The sequence below is a fragment of the Trachurus trachurus genome, assembly GCF_905171665.1.
Source record: "Trachurus trachurus genome assembly, chromosome: 6".
Taxonomy (NCBI): domain Eukaryota; kingdom Metazoa; phylum Chordata; class Actinopteri; order Carangiformes; family Carangidae; genus Trachurus; species Trachurus trachurus.
This window is the reverse complement of record NC_139897.1, coordinates 3,659,547-3,680,177: the sequence shown is the minus strand read 5'-3', so window position 1 is coordinate 3,680,177 and position 20,631 is coordinate 3,659,547. Positions and strand designations below refer to the sequence as shown.

Below are 20,631 nucleotides of genomic sequence, written 5' to 3'. Positions count from 1 at the left end.
CCAGTGATGGGCGTTGCCCTGTTTCCTCCAGGACTGAGGATATTCTGCCCACAGAGAGTTCACAGAGTATTTTAACATTTCAACAGCTTTTTGTTAAGATTCAACAACTCAAGCTAGTGTCACTCCTTCAACATTGGTTGAACATCAGAGAGTTCAACAAGGATTAGTTGAAAATCTCTAAACTACCTGTAAGTAGACCAAATAAAGTGTGTGAAGACTTTTTAATGAAATCATAACACACTCAGTATTGTACATTGTAAAAATATATTTATATTACTTGTCTTTAAATGAAAATATTGTACAGATAGTATAGATAAGAACACATATTACTTTATTCACAACAGACAAACACAGCAACATCTGTTCCCATCTATATAGAAAAGAGCTTTCAGTGCCTTGATTTGTCCTCACATTCACATTTCATCATTTTTAGGTAAACAAGTCCATTGTTCTCAGTCACTTACATGCATCTCTCACATCAGAAACATCATTCTCACATCTCTTAATACAGTTCTCAGAACTTTCATAACAGTAAACCCCCTGTGCAAAAGCCTCTGAAACAACCAAAACTTTGTTCACATATTGAAACATCAAAGTCAGTCAACACTGTCATCACCAGTGAACTCAACTTTTTCACCAGAGCTTCAGTCAGACCCTCAATAGTTTGATTAAAAAAAAAGTCAAAACTTAACTACAGTTTAAGTTAGAACAGTAACTTGTTGTAAAATAACTGTATCCTGTTTCAGCATTACATTGGTGTCCTGTCCACTGTAGTGTGAACATATACAACATATCAACCTCTAGCCACCAAAAGATGAACTCATACTTATAGTAGAGTGAATTCACACTGCAGGGTCAAAGTGAGTGAGAGGTCTGATATTCTGTGTGACAAACTGTTTTCATTAAACGCACCAACACAATGAGAAACAAAGAAAACTGTGTGTCGACACTATAGAAGCTTGAAGAAACATACTGTCATGAGGCTAGAATGGTGCGAGGGGAAAGAGGAACTGTTGTGAGGGAGTTGAGATGATGTTTCTGATATGACAGTTGCATCAATGTTATTATGAAAAACTATAATTACAGGGTGATACTGTCAGTAGACTGCATGTAGATGGCTTGAGTCCACTCCCCTCAGACAAAAGGGTAGTAAGGATGGGACTTGATTCTGAATGAGAAACAAAACAACACAGACATGTGAAGATAGTTGCACCCTGCAGGAGACTGTTGCTGCTCTGTCTGTGACTGTGTCTGTGTGTTCACTTACTCATCTAGTCTGCAGGCCTTCCACCCCCGGTCCAGTCCTCTCAGCGCTAGCATGTCCTCTTCACACAGACTGAAGTCAAAGATCTGCACAATATGCCAACAGCATTAAAACGTTGAGTTTGACAAGAGCATCATGCACAATAGTGTTTTATTATATCTGCAGTACCAGGTGAAAGGTGCTAAGACAACATTATCTGACATGTGATGTGGTGGTTTGGAAAGTATTCATATATTTCGGTCAGATAACCTCTGGTCAGATTATTAGGTGACTGCAGAGTATGTGTACCTTACCTTTGTGTTTTCAAGAATGTGATGAGACCTCTCACTCTTAGGGATGACAGAAATACCCTGCTGCACATGGTACCTCAGCAACACCTGCAAGAATACCACTTTTACTGACAATGGACATACAACACATAGGCGTGGATTCTACAGCACAGACATTATACCGACCTGTGCAGAGCTGCGTCTGTGCTTTTTAGCTATATCTGCAACGACCGGGTCCTCCAGGAGCTTCTGTGGATCAGTCTCTCCTCTGAGTCTGAGACAGAAATGATTTTAAAAAATAAATAAATAAAAGACAGACAGTGCCAGTACTCACAGACACATGCAGATATCAAATTTCTGTGAGATAACAGAGCCTTTTGCTTAAAAGTGATACAGGGTGCCCTGAGATCCGAGCAACAACTGTTGGTGTATTACCAACATACATGATCTAACTCTCTGTAGATATTACATTGATTTTACAATACAGAAAATGATATAAGATGTTTTGCATTTTAATGTTGTCCAGTTAACACTGCAATATCTGTCACTGTTTTGTGCATGGGTGGGTGATAAACCATTGATGGCCCATTCATGATGGATACGTTTGTTATTTACTGTCAGCTTTTATAAAGGGAGGATTTAGCAACAACAAGCTGTGCAGTCTTCATCATACAATGAAAATGACCAAATTTATTTTGTTGTTAAATGCTTTTTAACACAAACAATCTGTCTAAACTCTTGATGACATGTGTCCTGGTGCTGGATTCATGAGTCAGTAGAGTGTGGCTGAGGCTGTGTGTCTTACAGGTGTGGGGGTCGTGCAGGTGAGCCAAAGGGGCTGTAGGCAGTCAGGGCGATGTTCTTGGACTTACAGAACTCTATCATGTCTGTCTGGATCAGGTATGGATGTAGCTCCACCTGTGGATGATGCGAGACACTGATTACTATTAGTGTAACGATATGATATGATCTAATGCAATTGCATCATATATTTGTGTCATGTTGATGAGACCAGCTGGAGGGATGGTGAACTGTGGCCATAAATATGAAACATGGTCATAACTACACAGATAGACTGTGACATTCAGGTCATGTCTGACTGAGAAAACATGTTGGATATGAACATTACGTAACTGAAGCTCATCTAGAATCTGTATGATTTTCTGCACTGTCTGGATAATTTCATGAATGAGTGGGTACACAGCTTGATAAATGTATGACTCTTTTTGTATTGTCACAGTAAACAAACGTGTGAGACATATATTTCATACATGGAGCAAGAATGTGTTGAATAATGCAGCTGTACATGTTGAGCACCTGGTTGACAGCAGGAGGAACCTTGCAGAGAGCCAGCAGCCTCTCCAGCTGCAGGATGCTGAAGTTGGACACTCCTATGTTCTTCACCTTTCCTGAAGCTTGCAGGGCTTCCATCCCCTGCAAACACAACAACAGACAGTGACAGTGAACACAACTCTACCAGCCACTTGAGAAGCGCTTTTTCGTCTGTGTGTGAAGTCGATTGACTCTGTTTTAACAGCCCAAAGCTCCCTGGTCTAAAGAGCATGGCACAATTGCATTTAGGTGCATGTGTGTGGATGTCTGCAGGAAAACACAACCTGTGCCACATTCAAATTGTCTCATCTCAGTCTCTTTAAACATGGGGGCAAGAAATCCAGTAAACCAATCACAGTGTCATCGTCCTCTCTCACTTTAATAGCCCCACCCTTTAAAAGGTATCTAGATTGTGTTTCACAGAACTTTTAACCAGAAATTCCTGATGTGGCCAAATGTCATTTTGTGCTGCCTATACAGTAGCAATGCAGGGAAAATACACCCGAGTGTATATGTAAAAGTGCTATTACATGATCATGTTATGTAGACATTTGTGGAATTAGGGGGTGTAGCTCATCACAGAACCAAGCTTATCAAAAGTGGCGTCTTATTTAGTTTCAAGATCCTGACATAGAACTATCAACAACAGTGGACACACACATACTACACACAGTGTACATGCAAACAGAGAAGAGTACAGGTGTTCTTACCCTCCACACATCCACATAGTCTACGTCAGAAGTCAGCATCTGTCCATCTTTTTTTGGGAAAAGCTCATCACCCATTTTCTGTGGAGAAATGAAACAGCATGTGTCCTCCTCAAAGTTTAGAACTTCTTCCTGGGATGGCCATGATCTTCTCTGTCAGCTGTTGTATGGTTAACATAACAATGTGATGGGCCGTTGTGTCTCAGAGCTAATCTGTGAGTTTGGTTTGGAGTTAATCAAGGTTCATTTACTATAGCTTTACCAAATTAAAAAGAAAGAAATCCACTTGCTCCAGTCCAAGAGCAGGTGGACTTCTCAGCCTGAGCCACAACCAACCTACACAGGCAGGATGAGGGTTATAAAGTTTTGATTCTGTCAGTGTTTGGGATGTTATTCTCAACCTTTAGGCCGACAGGGAAATGCACGAGGTAAAGATCCAGGTAGTCCAACTGGAGATCATTCAGGGACTTGTTCAGGCATGCAGGGATGTCCTCGGGGTCATGGTGGGTACACCACAGCTGTAGACCATGTGCAGACCAAGAGGGTGAACAGAAAAATAAAACAAAATCATGTAATGGCTGCATATCATGTATTATCAATCAACGCCTGTTGTCTTCAGCACCCACCTTACTAACAATGAACATGTCCTGTCGCCTGATGATGCCCTGCTGCATCTTAGAGCACAGAGCCTTACCAATATCCACTTCATTCTTGTAGCTGTAGGCGGTGTCTATGTGGCGGTAGCCAGCTGCAATGGCAGCCTCCACTGCACACTGCACTGCATTGCACATTTTGGGCTGAGAAGACGACTGCAACAAGAACAACACTTCAAAAAGGGCTTTTCACTCTGCAGCCATAAAAACCATCAAAGGCTTCACTCCTGTTTGTGCCGTTCTATAATGGTCACCAAGGGATGTTCACTCCAAATGCATTACAGAGAAATTATCTTCTTATACTTGCGTCTCAAACTTCCTGTTAAAGAAATTGTTGTTCACTTTTGAGTGATGAACTCTCAGGGATATTGTAAAGGCTGCAGCTACTAAGCTTGGTTTACCATAGGACAGCAGGAAATAGAGGAACAGGCATCTCAATACCAGAGGGTGATGCTGAAGTTTGATGCAAGGACACCCTTAATCATAAATTGTACATTGTATCATTTTTGGATGAAGCAAATAAACGAATTCAATTGGCTGATGGCCGTGGCTCCATATTTTACAGACCGACATGAGAGTGTTTTTTTCTCATTTACAGTAACTATGTACAAGAGAGTAAATATGTGTTTGTTTCCTCCATCATGTTGAATTACTCTACAAGATTTACCAAGCTAGCACCCTATTACAGCCAGAAACTACTGCCACAACACAAGAGCGACAAAACACAGCATGTGATAAATGCATCATAAACAGCAGAACTGGGTCAGATATGATCACAGATAGTTAGATAAAATAACCTCATCATACAGTAGATCTACTGTGTCCCTGAGCTGCTGCTGTGGTGAGCAACAGGTTGTTAAATCTGCCCTAACAGGTGCTTCAGAACAGGTGTGATGTGAACACTGCACTGCTCCACTTTATGGTGGAGAGTTAGATAACAAGATCAATACCACTTTCATTTATTAACAGTGAACCTATGAGCCAGAAGCTAACCTGGCTCTGTTCAGGTTATATAGGACAGGATTTGCATAGTCACATATTATCTAGTATTAAACATGTAATACATTAAGCTTTTAAAGTTCCTGGCTACTCTACTCCATTTCAAAAGTGTTGAACAGCCCCTTTAATAAAGGAGGTGGGATACAGAGTCCCTTGCCCTTTGACCCACAATAGGATACAAATAATAATAAAAAAATCAACAGCCTAAGAAATATCAATAGTCAATGATAATCAAGACATTAAACTGTCAGTGAAACCCGATGTTTTCAATGTGTCTGGGCAGATTTCTTTAAACAAACACAGTGTAGACAAAAACACTTAATATGTACAACATTATTCTCAAACTGTAGCTGTGCAAGAAAACAAGCTGATGACAAATAAACTGATTCTTCACAGTGTGAACAAACAACAAGAGTGAGTGTTGAGGCTACCTTCCATGTCCCCAGACCCAAAAGTGGCATTTGGCTGCCGTCATGCAGCTCTATGGTCCGGGCCACCTGAGTGTCTTCCATGAAGAACATTTAATCACCTTCAGTGAAAAACAACAAAACCAGAGGCTCAGCACAAACTGCTCAGAGCTTCCTCTTCTGTCGTCTGCTGAATCAACGTCCTTCCCTTTTCTTTGCTGATTTTGCTTCTCTATCTCATGTGTTTCTTTCCTTCTCTCTCTGCCTTTTCCTCTTCCCCCCACATTGTCTTTCTTTCGCTCTCTCCTGCTGCCTTATCAGTCGTGGGGTTAATTATTGGACAACATACAAAGTATACTTCACCAGCATGAAGTATTTGTGTGTATACTCTGTAAGTGAGGAGGAGCATGTTGCAAAGGTCACTTTTCTCAAAGCATAGGGGTAATATAACGCAGTGCCAGTGACACACACACACACACACACACACACACACACACACACACACACACACACAGAGGGAGAGAGAGAGAGAGAGAGAGAGAGAGAGAGAGAGAGAGAGAGAGAGAGAGAGAGAGAGAGAGAGAGAGGCAGTAAGGGTCACATTGTACTTAAATGTTGGTTGTAATATCTCCATTTCAACAACAGAGGGCGGTATTAGATCAATTTAATCAAATTTTCAGGAGTAACCAAGTCATGTAATAATAACAATCACATGGTAATAACATTTAATGGATACTAATTAAAACTTCAGTCACAGATAAAATATATCTAACAGTAAATTTATTTCATGATTTAGCTAAATATTAATCTTTTTGTTGTGTTTTACCTTTGTCAGTTAAAGCATTAAATACTTATGAAGTAACTGTCATATTAATTTTACAGATCATGACAGGTATAAAATAAAATTTTAAATCTTCATTCTTCTATTTTGAAGGAATAAACACTTTCCTGACTGAACAGTTATTCTGTCCTCCTGTTCACACTGGAAATGAAAACATACTTAGGTGATGGAGGATAAAATGCACAAAATCCAAAGTATCTTTGTGCTAAAATGAAGTCTAGTGTTACACTGATATATTACACTGGATAATGATGTGTGTTAGTTTCAGAATAACAAATCGAATCAAATGGAAAACTTACAAAACTAGAGTGTTTTTGTTATTTCCCCACCACTACAGATCATCAGGGAAAAAAATAAAGAGGGAATCAAACAAACTAAAGCACATGCAACTTTGAAACTTGGCTGACTGAAACTTAACTTTAGCCTTAGACAAAGTTTGTTAAACTTGTTTTGCACAGAATGAGGACTGTTGATTTTTATCCCTTATCACTTCCTGGAACAGCATCAAAGGATGTGAAGTTTTTAATGAACATGTTGACTGATTACAGATCAAGGTAAGTGAAACCTGTGTACATATGGCCTCCTTGTTTTCAGACACACTTGACAAACAAGTTGTTGATGGATTTGAGCCTGTTTCTGCACAGAGCCTGCATGTTGTTGAGGTGAATGGGATTAGGGACAAAAGGACCAAAGAACCAAAAGTGAGACAAATCTGTCCAGCAATTAGGCGCTGGAGAAGTTTGGGGATCTCCGGAATCATTTGGATTCATCCTAGAGATCATGTGAACAAAATTCCATGGATTGGCCGATTTGCTTGCTTCTTGCTAGAGAAATCCTACCAAATGGAACGAAACCAGGGGGCAACAGACTGCAGCGTAAGGATCCATATGTGTACTGTGCATTTATAGTCACGTGTGCAGTTACATAACAGTCACTGTGAAAAAGTGGAGGAAGGGAAACACATGGAGAGTCTGCATGTATCGCTGATTCTAAAGACTTCTGAACTAAAATCACCAATGACTTGTTTTGTGTTGTAGGTTTGTTCACTGCTGTGCATTCCACAGTCATTGCATGTATAATTGATGTGAAAAACGCTCCACGAGTTGAGTCTCCATCCGTCCATCCATCCATCAATTGGCTATACCTGCAGCCAATCCCAGCTGACATAGGCCGAGGGCGGTCTATCACACGGTCAACATACAGTATAGAGACAAACCACCTCACATACTCACATTCACAAAGTAAGGAGAATTTAAAGTCACCAATCAAACATTAAACTCCACATAGCCCAGAGTATCTAATCCTCAAATGACCTTCAATCAACTTTATTTACAGTATATAACACCTACAGCAACACAGGCAATACAAGAACCCAACAACAAATTGAGACCAGACCTTCTCTCATATCAATCAATATCATATCAACACGTTCTTTATTAGGTTATTATCAACAAAACAACTAAATACAATTTTGTGTCTGTAAAAATATATTTATATGCCTTTCAATATGACACAATTAACATACAAATGTAAAGAGAGGGTCCTGACAAAGAGCTTGCCCATGCAGTCTAATACATTGCACCGAGTCATTTTCTACCACAAGCAAAGAATACAGAGGATAATCAATACATAATAGTTATAAAAAAAATTGATACTGTAACTATATATATGCATACATACATATATACTGCCTCTAATTGTGGATGAGAAAATAAAGAACAGGCGTGAAGTATCAAATATCAAAGAAGCCAACTGGTGTGTTCATTTGATCCTGCAGTTGATATCGAAGAGGCTGTATCACACAGACATACAATAGCCGTACACAAATTATATAAATACACAAGGTTAACACAAGTTGCCTGTATAAAATATAAATATTGGGTCTACTCATTTCATATGGCTCGCATGAAAAATTACACCATGAATGGACCATCAGACACACTGCCTAGAGGCTTTCTGGTGCCACAGTGATGACAATATTTACACAGATTTGTGTGACTATAACCTCATAACATGGTGGATTATGGTGGAATAAAACCCCCAAGCTGATTCCAGTTCAGTATACACTAATGAGCCAAGACATTATGACCACACAATGATAATCTCACATCAGCGGTGCATGTCAAGGTCAGGGGTCAGGGTGCTGTGTGTGATTCACATATGAACACATGCACCTTTCCATGCTCGAGACTTACCGCTAGAAACAACACCCCCCCATCAAAGCAGCCCCTGAACGCAGCATAGGTCTGATCCGCTGCTAACAACACATTACTATTTTTGGTGGCATGTGAGGGACAGCGTGTTGGACATAATTTGTTTTGGCTTATGAATGTATGTGAGCAGGGGACAGTTGATCCAGTCTTTAGGCCTAGGTCGCCACACTGTTAGACTCCAGGTCTAACTCAGCTCCTTCACTGGTCCAGATCGTTGCTGTCGCGGCTGCGGGGCCGATAGTGGCACTGGCAAAACTCCCTGATACGAGCACAAGCCTCCACCATCATCTCCTCCGGCACCGTCACCACAATGCGGAAGTAGTCGGGATACTCAAATGCCTGGGAGAGGACAGAATATGGATACTCTTAGCTACTAAAGCAATGATGCAATAGACACACGGACAAATGGATGAACGATACAGTGATAGAAAAAGTGATGGTGTCTCACCGAGGCAGGCAGACAGAAGACCGACTGTTCAGTCACCAGCCGCTCAGTGAAGTCCACATCATTCTTAAAATCTGGAAAGTGGTCCATGTCGATTCCCACCTGGACAAAGACAAAGTTTACTCAATTAAATAATGTACAATGACAGAAAGAAAAGAGCAGAGTAGAAAATAACCTGAATGACACATCAGACACCTAAAATACACACACAAGGTTCATTCACCACAGTGATTAACTTGTAAACTGATGTTTTACTGCTTCATCATAATAAAATAACATAATAAAATAAATGCATGTGTGTCTATGTCCAAAATGACCCTCACAGACTTCTGGTACTGACCATGAGGTACATGGCTCCTGAGGGCATGACGGGGTTCAGGCCAGCGACAGTGGACAGCTCATTGTAACAAATCTCTGAGTTGGACTGAGGGAGGAAAAAAACATATTACACATGAGTGTGGTGCGTCATTGCATTTCAGAATAAAAAGTATAATGTTTCTGGCAGAGATGATGAGAAATAAATGATTGTTTTTCCTTTGACCAGGCAGAAATCAGGTCATCTGTAGCTTTAAAGCTGCACAGGACAATAGTTTCACAGTAATAATATGTTGAGCTGTTAATCTTATGATCTTATGATACTGATCCTGATTTAATTATACAAACAAGGATCATAATCAAAAAGAAGATACAATGTATATATTTTAATTCACTGTCTTCATCTTTACCTTTAGGAAGCTGATGGTGTTGTTGTAAAAGCTTTGACTTGTGTTGTTGAGGATTCCCTCCAGCGCTCCCTGGACAATGGTGCATGCTCCCAGGATCCGTTGGCTCAGTTTCACCAGCCCCTGTCGAATCTGCAGACACGTACGCGTCAGTTAGTTCACGGTAACAGTATCCTACAATCAAAGTATACACACATATACAGTGTATACATGTACCTCGGATCCAAATATCTCATTCCTGTCATGGATCTGGATCCATCCCAGCCTCCAACCAGGGACCAGCCAGCGTTTAGCCAAGCCACCGCAGGAAAGGATGGGAACATCACTGCTGAGAGACGCCATGGAAGGACAACTGCAGCCTGGGAAAACCTGAAGACAAGAGCAGGAATAAAATCAAATACCTTCAGATGGCTAAATCATGTATACAGTAGGTATGGGTTGCCATGAAGTTAGTGGGCTTGAACAAGACTCATAGTCTCATGAAAATGTGAAAGTCATGGATATGATATGCTTGGCATTCAGAGACATAAGAGCAAAAAAAAAACCTGATCTAACTAAAAGCCTGTTTGAACAAAAGTCTTCTAGGGTTTTTTAAAAGAATGGACAGAACCACAGTAACCACAGTGATCTAGGCTCCACCCACAGAGAGCTGCTTCTCATTACAGTATCTTTGACATTGAGCGGGGAGCCGCCCCGCATCCCATTGGTCCGACCGCTGGGAATGACATAACAGTGCATTTGAAATAGTTCTCTAATTTAGGGCAATTTTTGGCTTGTGGTTGTGAGCTCACCTAACACGCAAAGCGGGCGAGATCACATCAACATCACGATCAGCACAGACAGGTCAGGGGAGTGTGAAAAGTTAAAGTATAGCTGAACCAATAGATTGTCTTTACAGCTCACACACTTTTCCTCCAGACAGTGTGATAGAAACCTACTGCTGGGGTCTAATGGAGGAGACGGCCCCACTGTCTCGGCCTTGATTGGCTAGTGCCGTGCACAGACATCCTGGCCCCTCGAATCGCCAAAGTCATAAACGCAAGACCTCACCACCACACCCCCCGACGCAGCCCCCCCCCCCCCCCCCCCCCCCCCCCCCCCCTCTTCCCCTCTTTCCTGCTGCTCCAGAACCTGACATTGGCCTTAATTGCAAACACATGCAACCAAAAAAGTGCAAAGTCATTCTGCTCTGCTTGTGTTCAATGCAAAATGGTCAGATGGTGGTGGTAGTGGTGGGGGTGGGGTTTTCTGGATGCACCCAACGACCCCGACTCCAAATTTTTCCATTGACAATAGCTGCAACAAACAAATTACAAAAGCGCAGATGCAAGCGTTCAAAATGCATCTGCCTTTGTGCAGCAGATGGAAAGCTGCATTTTATTAATGGTGGCTGAGACAAAGTTTCCTCACACGCTTCTGCTGCTTCTATTACATTTTACTCCGCTTGGCAGACACTGAGAAGTAAGGGACAAGATCAGAGTTTAGGACACTTGTATCAAATGCCTCTGTCTGTGGCACAGCAGCCTGAAAACTCCCCATGACACATGATCACACACACCTCACAGCAGGACTTGTGTGTCTCCAGCAACAACATCTCAACTCAGGTTTCCAGAAACTCTTAAAGTGAATAAACAGTGAGAAGAAACAACAAGAAGTAAATGTGAGGAAGAGGTTTGAGATGTAACTGCAGGGGAAATGTGCAGACTATAATCAAGGTAACCCCCTAAATGAATGATATTCTCACAAACGCTGCAAGTAGGAATATTTTCATGCCTGGATTAAAGCTTTCAAGACAGCAAACTGGCCAATGATAATTGTGGGGTGTTTTTCCTGTTTTCCTTGATCTGTCTGCTTTATTCTTCAATAGGAGAGTCTATGAAGATACATCTTTGCTTTTCTGCTTCTTATTATCAACCACACTGTATGTACTTCAGTAGAAGCAGAAGCAAAAGAAAGAAGTAAGCGATCCGGTCGTTTTGGCTAATGCTGCGTTCCAGGCAGGCTTTTTAAACCGTAAATTACAGCTTCAAGTCACAACTTACGACTTTGTAGCGTTCCAGGCAACCCACTCGTATTTTTCCGACCTGTTTTACCTGTGAAAGTCACTATAACGGCCACTCGTAACTTCCGACCCGTGAACTCGTACCAGTTCCTTCACAGGTCGGAAAAACACGAGTTACGGGTTGCCTTGAACCCACAATAATGTCTTGTCAGCCGATGGAGTTAGCAGCCCCCGCCCTCGTCATGGATCTATTGGTCCTCGTCCCTACGTCACCACATTCACGCGCGTCCCTTGGCTGCACACACAGCCCTGCATGCCGTTCTCTCTCCTCATTGGATAAAAACTGTAGGATACGAGAAAAGTTTTCTCCTCGGCTCAGAGCAGAGCAGAGTGACTGACAGACCCGTGTTTCGGTCCAAACACTCTATGTAAGTGATTGCTGTCGGAAGATATAACTATTTAAGACTTATATTAACACGGAAATATCACTTACTTCTGCTTTAATTATCATTATTATTGTCGTTGTTGTTTTCATTTACTGTCAGTATTACCATCAGAAACCGTCCACTTCTATAATTTTCTATGTAAACACGACAGCTGCTGCAGTCACCAAATGGGTCAATGAGGAAATGAAGTGTTGTATTTAAGCACTAACAGCTTCAAAGTCTGACTGTGAATAAGGCTCTCAGGGCTCTCAGTCTGCCTCATTACTAATCTTTGATGGGACTGAATTGTTGACATGAGTCTATATGTGCTGATTAGTTGGTGCTGGAAGTCACATAAGGTCTTCCACCCAAAGACCTGATGTGACTTCCTGCAGCAGCTGTCTGAACCTACAGTTTGACGTCCAGCAGGTCATCTTACCTCCTGACCTTGTTCTTATGTCACTATCAGTGAGTGTGGTCAGAACGAGGTCAGACCAGTGGAGTTACTGACTTAGGTTGTGTGAGTGAGGGTTTCCTCTGTGAGCACTCTGGAGCTCCAGCCTCCCTGTACCAAGCAGATATGGTTGAAGCCTTGTACTTATTCTATTCTATTATTGCTATATTGTATTTGTGTGTTTGTTTGTTTGTTTGTTTTGTTTTGTTTTGTTTGTTTTTTACGTTAGTCCTCTTTTGAGCCACATTATCAGTATGGAACTGAAGTGGAAAACTACTGAACAAGACAATTCAACTCTGACCTGATCTCCATTCATTGTGAGCTCATACACACGCGTGCATGTCTATGTGTGTGTGTGTGTGTGTGTGTGGGTGTGTATATCTGTGTACATGTTTGCATGACCTTCAACTAAACTTTGATCAGTACAAACTTTTCAAGGCTGAAAACACAGATGGCACAGATTTGGACTGAATGTGCTGACGATGTTATTTTCTGCTCTTCAGTTTGGTCATTTTCAGACTAATCATCAGTGATATCTACAGTCAGAAACCATGTCTGTGTTATCCTTTGATTCATTTCTCTATGGTAAGACTGCTGGGGAAACTGCTCACAGCATGTTCTCTGTGTACAGAGGAAGGATATATAATAGAAGTGCAAACATAGTGTATGTTAATTTGCTTTAAGATGTTGTAAATATGCTTCCATTGACTCAAAATCAGTGTAGTGAAAAAAAGAGCTTTCACACAACCACACATTTGTTGTTGCTCCTGTGGCAATAACAGTCCTATACCACATTTCAGAGTATAAACATGATAAAAGTCACTATTTCATGTTATTCCCCACATGGAGCATTGGTGTAAGGTTTACCAGCACTGATCTGTTCTGTGCATCCCTAAAAGAGACATCTGGGACAGACATGTCAACATCTGGGGACTTAAAACCCGTTGGTATCTAAAATAAGAATAAAGTTGCACTGTGGGCAGAGCTACACCTCTGAATCTGCATTTCAAATGAACCATCATTTGACAAAATCATCATTATATTAGAACTGGGCGACCTTACTGGTTGCTGCTCCCAGGCCTCATTCACGGCACATGGGCTCTAATCCCTCCTGTGCTGATGTGGGGTTGTGCCCTCGCCATCCAGAGCCAGGGCAAATACCACCAAATGCAACGCAACCTCTGCTGGCAGTGTGCTGAAGAATGTGCCTCGCTGGTGTTATACAGGGCCAAACACACCTGGCAACTTGTAATGAAACGTGACTTGTGTTGGTGTGAATTTTTACTCACCATATCAGTGTAGATCTCATCAGCCAGGATGGGAACACAGTGTCTGGAGGCCACTGAGAAAACAAGAATCAACTTAAGTCAGTGATGTCCAGGCTGTGTTTGCTTTCACGGACAATGAAAGACTTTTGAGAAGTTTCAGCTCTATCGACTAGCGCGGCTCACCTTTGAGGATCTTCTGTAGGTGCTCCTTGGTGAAGACGGAGCCACATGGGTTGGATGGATTGGTAATAATCAAACAGGATGTCCTCTCGTCAATCAGGCTCTCCATGTGCTGCAGGTCGATCTCCCATGACTTCTCTGGCTGTAAGTCACACATGCATGTCAGGATGACGTCAGACACTTCGTTGTGCATGGTAATACACCCTGATGATGTTCAGAGGTGACAAATGCTGCAAACACGGCCAGCACCCACCACCGACCGAACCACTTGGTCACACTTACACTTCATAAAAAGGATTTTTAACAAACGTCCAAAGACTTAGAAAATGGAGCCACTGCTGCTCTATAGTCCCTGTGTACAATGTCCTAAATTCTTTATACTGATGCCAACAACTGTTTATTTCGCTGTCCTTAAGTGTCCTTCCTGTGTCTTTTCTGCCACGCATCAGGCCCACATGCTCCTCCCAGTGGCCTGATTCCCACGTCTCCTCTATCATGTCTGTTTTTTGTTTCTACTGACCTCCCGTCACCTAAGATGTTAAACACAGATGTGTTGACTGATGTACAACCAATGTACTGATTCAGTATATTTCATTAAGGCATTGGTTGCCACCTAGTTTGGTTTCCTTCTGCAGTGTATTTTTTTTGAAAGGTTGTGATTATCAGTCTGAGATCTGTTTCCACTCTGTAGAGTTGTCACGCTGGACCACTAACTGCTCACAGCTCTTTTCAACAAAGGAGAGAGAAAATGTTAAATCTAATGTGATGCCTTATATAAGAAGTTGTTATTTTATATGAAAGAGCTCTTCAATTACAGTACATTCATGACATTGACAATTTGAGATTATTTTACACAATAAACAGAATGTACACAATATACATTTCTCAATGGTTGCATTGTGTACAACAAAAAGTAAACAAATAAATCCCCTAATCCCCAAGTCTGTGCATTTTCCCCTTAGCTGGTCACATCCATCTGACCCATATACAAATTGTTACTGTTACTATCGTGAATTTTTACATTTGCAAAAGCTGACCAGAGCCAAGAGAATATGTTTAAAATGTGGCTGTAACAGTGTCTCCTTGTAAAATCCATGGCCAAGGGCAAAACAAAACACCAAAGTGGCAGGAAGACTAATAACATTTTTGGTGTATGCACTGCAACTGGATACTGTTTCAAGATGGTGACTGAAAGCTGCGTACAGTGAAAATGTCCTTTGGGCCTCATGAGGCTCCTGTTTTATGGGCTTCATAAATTACACAAATTAGAAAATCTTGTGTAGCTCTTGAAATGGCGCAAAGAGAATCTACTGGTTTGGCTACTCTCAGCTTTTTTAAATTCACTTCAAGAAATGAGTCAAATGTTGAAAATAGTCACATCAGAGTGTGATGCTCAGAATCAAAAAAGGAACTTTATTTGTGGCTGCAGTTCCTCTTTACGACCACGAGGGTGTGTCTCTGTTAGAGCATCAGACTGACCACAGACTTCCATGTGAATTGGAAACAGTTTGTTGTTTTGTCTATTATCTTCTCATCAAGTGAAAGTAATGAGCAAGCTTTAGGAGCAGGGATTGTCCCCTCCTCTCACTCACCAGCAGGTTGTAGAGTTTGACGTTGATGCCCATGGAGACAGCCAGAGTCTTATATAAGGAGAAGCCTGGGCATGGGACCAGGATGTTGTCCCCTGGGTTACACAGGACACTGATAGCCAGGTCAATGGCCTGGCTGCAGCCACTGGTCAAAATCACATCCTGAAAGAGCACAGACACAGACTTTATGTCCTTCTATACAGCTGATAACATCATGCAGCGTCTAGTCTCTGCCCTGAATAACATCACATGTATTACAATCCAATTAAAAGCATTATGTAGCTATTGTGTTTAAAGTTCTGCAGAGTAGTGAGGGTCAGAGAACATGAATGAAAAAGTGTGTGAGTGAAGCTGTGAGGTACCTCTGCCTCTAGTGGAGCCTCTGGGCAGCTGTAGAAGTTGGACACTGCCTGTCGGCTCTTCAGATAACCTGGTTACAACACAGAGAGAAACATCAGACATACAGGCAGTGAAGAATCAAACTGTAACATCACCAGTTGTTTAAAACTGGCAAACATGAGCCAGAAGTAGCCTGTGTTACTGTCAGACATCAAACTATTTCTGAGCACTAAATATTTCATTATGATGAAGTGGCTAATGTAGCATTTAATCTGCTGTATCTATAAACTAGATCTGCACTCAGGGTCCAGGAAACAAAGATGATGTTCAACCAGATGTTCATCTTGTTTGTTCTAAACCTCACCTGGTGTACTGCACTGTACCACTCATCATTTCATAATAAACACTGGTTTCTTCACACTATTTTGGTGCATTGTGTTGCATCTAGTCATTCAGTGCAACTCACCAACAGAAGGAGCGTAGCCGTTGTACTTTTGTGAATCTATAGCATCTTTCATTGCCTGAAGCACGGCATCATCCGTAGGCAGGTTTCCAAACACAGTAGGGTCGCCTGGGGAACAGACGTGGTGGTAAGAAATCAGTCAGCAGTGTCAAAAAGCTAAAAGTCAACATCCCCTCTGGAGACTAGTTAATTTAAAAAATCTTGGCGTAAAAAACTCTGTGTCTTTACCAGACAGTATTAGTAATATTGTGTAATAGGAACTATCTCACTGTCGTCTTACTGAACATGTTAAGTGAAGCTACAACAAAGAGGTTTCTCCAGATGTTTCCACAAACCCTCTCACCTATGGAAAGTGCGATCATTGGTTTTTCTGGGTTGGGGGTGATCTTCATGCCATCCACAATGGCCCTGATGGGGTTGAGTGTATTGATGGCCATCTCTGAGGGCTTCACTTCCCATCGCTGCCTGCGGCTCTTGGCTTTGGCTGGATACAAGCTGCCATTCACGTTGACATGGTGGATGCCATTCCCGTTCATTCCTTTCCCATTGACTCCAGACCCATTCAGGGTTTTGCCATTGAGTGTGGTTTTGCCGTGGACTCCATTCCCATTCATCTGCACCAGGTAAGACTTGTTTTCCATCTTGGAACTGATGAGGATGATTGACAGAGTGTGTTAGAGCAGGAAGCACATTTACTCAAAACTCAACATTTACACATGTAATATTCCATGTTATGCACCTTTAATATTTTTTCTCCATTGCATTACTTTGATAGACAATAGTTACTACAGATATTATGAATTCTTACACAGCCACATGATCAATAATATTCTATCAATTATTCTAATAATTCTACACTCTTACTTCAGATACATTTTAATCTTGTAACAGTGATTTTTCTACAGTGAATCCTGCTTCATTACCTTCCTTTAAAATAATGGGAAAATGTCTCTTTGTTTACAAAAAAAACCTTTTTCCTTTTTTTTCCACAGCAAAGTTTTTTGTTTTTTTTTAAAGGAAAAAAATGATTCAGATACATTCTGGAAATCTTAAAAAAAAAAAATCCTTGATCATTAATGATATAATCACCCTGCATTGATTTTTATAAATCAAATTTGTTTATGTGTGTACATTTTCTGTCCTTCTCTGTGACACAAAGAGCACACAGTGATCAGCATCATAAACTCTGCAAATATTAGCGGAGTGAGTCCTTATATTCTCAGGTCATGTGATCATTTTCATTATGCTGCAAAATTAACGGTGGAAATGAACCGACAAAGATTTAATCTCCAAACATGGATAAACAAAGATGAAACGCAGATGCTCATACTTTAATATAATGTATGAAGGCCATCACAAACCTGCACAGTGAAACTCATATGGGCCTAATGCATTTCTGTTTTTCTAAATAAATGTAAGATTAAGTTTTATAATCATGCAAAATCTGACATTATTGTACAACTTAATTATTCTATAAATCAGTCATTCAAATAAAAAAATAAATAGTGATCTCACATCAGAACATGAGATGAAAGTTATTTACTTACCTCATTGTAAATTCAGCTTTCTCCAAAAGTAGCAGCACAGGTTAATTACATCAAATGAACTGTGCGGGATGAATTAACCCGGTTTTATAGCAAGATCCCCGAAAATGGGTGTTGAACCCGGCCCATGTTTCCATTGGTGGAGACTGAGGGCTGTGCCATTACACCCCTCTTACATCACTAACCAGAACCATACCACCTCAAACCATCAACTGTATCAGTCAGTCGCTGCAGGAGGGTCACAGACTGGACGCCTCAGTGCGTCATGCGCACTGGCGTCACAACAGAAAAGGCGCAAAGTGCGAGTCCGTCATGATAACACCAGGGATGAAACACTTCACATTAATTATACGTTATTGACAGAGAGAAACTAGATCCAACAATTCCCCAACAACGGGTCTCGTTTAAAAAAAAAAAAAGGGTTAGAAGAATTCATTCACACAACTTCTTCACTACATTTCTGGTGGTTTATGATACTTTTCAGTCCATGACAACTTTAATTTACACAATTAGATTTCACATTCAATACATGATGTAGGCTAACTTTTTACATATATATATATATATATATATATATATATATATATATATATATATATATATATATATATATATATAAATTGTAGAAATGCATAACAAAAAGTTCCATCTGGAGTAAGTAAAGGAGTTTATACAGGTTTATGCATTGATGACAGTAACCACGACATAAACAGATGGGGCACTTCTCTTTTTTCTTTGAGGTAAAAGTGGTGAAACAAAAATGTAAAAAAATAAAATAAAGTAAATACTCCATTAGGCCTACAAGTCTCCAGCATGGCTCCTCGGTGAAGGAAAGTATTCCTCCTCCACCCCCATGTGTATGACATTGTTATGTAACAACCCTCCGTGCCTCATTCACTCGTTCCTGAAAAGCAGGCTGCAGGACTTTCTAGAATTTGATCTGCAAACACTCATACAGTCGCCTAATGTTTCAGACAGAGAAAACCATATCACCTCAAATCAGTAATATGACTAAATATTGTTAACCCCTCATCTCTGGACAGTGAGGCTGGTCCACAGTTTACAGTCAGTGTTAATACTTTTCAGGACAACAAAGAACTGTTTAAATAGCTCCTGACATATACTGAGTTACATCTTTACCACATTTCGTCACATTTGATCTTCATGAAAATGAAACCTATATCTTCTCAGAACTTTATTGATCAGTCTCTTCCAAACATATTACTGTGGAAATTAAACCACACTTAACCTTTGCAAACTGTGTGTTCAGGCCTAAACAAAATTGGAGGTATTGAACAATAGGATTGAGGGCTTTGTTTCAATTTTTCAACCTTGGTATTTGGTTGAAAATTATACAGACAATTCTGTAAATGTTGACTGCACAGACTTGAAGTAGGAACAGGTGATTAACTGCAGTATGCAATCACTGCACCATGTGTAGGAATAAAAAGAGGAATGTGTCTGAAAAATTATTCCAACTTCATGGGCAACAGATGTACATAGTCATAGTCACACCTTTTCATTCAATGGTTTTTCTTTACTATTATTACTTTCTACATTGTAGATTCATACTGAAAACATTAAAGGAACACATATGGAGTTGTGAAGTAAACAAGTGTTAATTAAAACAAAAGTCTCATCTGTCACCTGACCTAAAGCAAGTCAAGGCATCTTTATTTATACAGCCCATTTCATACCAAGGGGCAACTCAATGTGCTTTACATAAGACAAATCATTTAAAGCAGTAGTAAGCGATCCAGTCATTTTGGCTAACTTCTTGTCAGCCGATGGAGTTAGCAATCCCCGCCCTCGTCCCTACGTCACCACATTCACGCGCATCCCTTGGATGCACACACAGAGAGGACCGCCCCTTTATGCCGTTCTCTCTCCTCATTGGATAAAGGTTGTAGGATACAAGGAAAGTTTTCCCCTCGGCTTACAGCAGAGCAGAGTGACCGACAGCGGAATGTTTGTGTTAATATAAGTCTTAAATAGTTATATCGTGACCGTACAACTCTGAACTAGTTAATTAGTAAGTTCCTTCACCACTTCTAAACATAGTGATGTCTTCCCATGACCTTACAACCCTGAATTTAGTTTACCTGTTTTGAGAATGTACATACCAGTCAAACGTTTGGACACATTCTCTCATCAGCTTGAAGGTCGTCACCTGGACTGGTTTTCCACCAGTCTTGAAGGAGTTCCCTGTTGGCTGTTTTACCTTCTCTCTCTCTCTCTCTCTCTCTCTCTCTCTCTCTATATATATATATATATATATATATATATATATATATATACACACAGTATACACACACACACACACACACACACACACACACACACACACACACACACACTCACACCACACACTACCAGTCAGAAGACACTTCCAGAATAGGATTGGGAAAAGAGGACTGGACCGAAGAAGCCCCAGTGGTGATGTAAAAAAGGAAAAGACTATTCCTGTTGGACATCTTTTACTTTTTAAATAACTGATTTATTCTGTGAAGTCTGG

General features: G+C 40.8%; 2 protein-coding genes across 2 annotated transcripts; both read right to left on the bottom strand.

Annotated features, from left to right (window-relative positions):
• Positions 1-314: 314 nt before the first annotated feature.
• Positions 315-6,796, bottom strand: LOC310987105 (aldo-keto reductase family 1 member B1). Its single transcript, XM_083973277.1, has 11 exons — positions 6,772-6,796; positions 5,656-5,753; positions 4,199-4,381; positions 3,974-4,090; positions 3,576-3,653; positions 2,851-2,967; positions 2,339-2,451; positions 1,720-1,807; positions 1,558-1,641; positions 1,268-1,350; positions 315-1,168 (listed from the first exon to the last, which is right to left on the bottom strand). The coding sequence occupies exons 2-11, from the start codon at positions 5,743-5,745 to the stop codon at positions 1,135-1,137; spliced, it is 987 nt and encodes a 328-aa protein (XP_083829403.1). The 5' UTR covers positions 5,746-5,753; positions 6,772-6,796; the 3' UTR covers positions 315-1,134.
• A 972-nt stretch (positions 6,797-7,768) lies between these two features.
• Positions 7,769-18,273, bottom strand: tat (tyrosine aminotransferase). Its single transcript, XM_083973981.1, has 12 exons — positions 18,120-18,273; positions 16,916-17,220; positions 16,576-16,680; positions 16,133-16,200; positions 15,774-15,932; positions 14,185-14,323; positions 14,023-14,075; positions 10,069-10,221; positions 9,856-9,984; positions 9,471-9,554; positions 9,134-9,232; positions 7,769-9,024 (listed from the first exon to the last, which is right to left on the bottom strand). Exons 1-12 carry the CDS (start codon positions 18,122-18,124, stop codon positions 8,884-8,886), a joined length of 1,440 nt encoding a protein of 479 aa, XP_083830107.1. The 5' UTR covers positions 18,125-18,273; the 3' UTR covers positions 7,769-8,883.
• Between the last annotated feature and the right edge of the window lie 2,358 nt (positions 18,274-20,631).

Coding starts and splice junctions, on each gene's coding strand:
- tat (XM_083973981.1), bottom strand. Junction 10,222..14,022: donor ATGAGATCTACACTGATATG/GTGAGTAAAAAT, acceptor TCTTGTCTTCAG/GTTTTCCCAGGCTGCAGTTG. Junction 9,985..10,068: donor ATGAGATATTTGGATCCGAG/GTACATGTATAC, acceptor ACGTGTCTGCAG/ATTCGACAGGGGCTGGTGAA.
- LOC310987105 (XM_083973277.1), bottom strand. CDS start 5,745: ATGTTCTTCATGGAAGACACTCAGGTGGCCCGGACCATAGAGCTGCAT. Junction 4,091..4,198: donor ACATGTTCATTGTTAGTAAG/GTGGGTGCTGAA, acceptor CATGGTCTACAG/CTGTGGTGTACCCACCATGA. Junction 1,169..1,267: donor AAGGCCTGCAGACTAGATGA/GTAAGTGAACAC, acceptor TTTCTCATTCAG/AATCAAGTCCCATCCTTACT.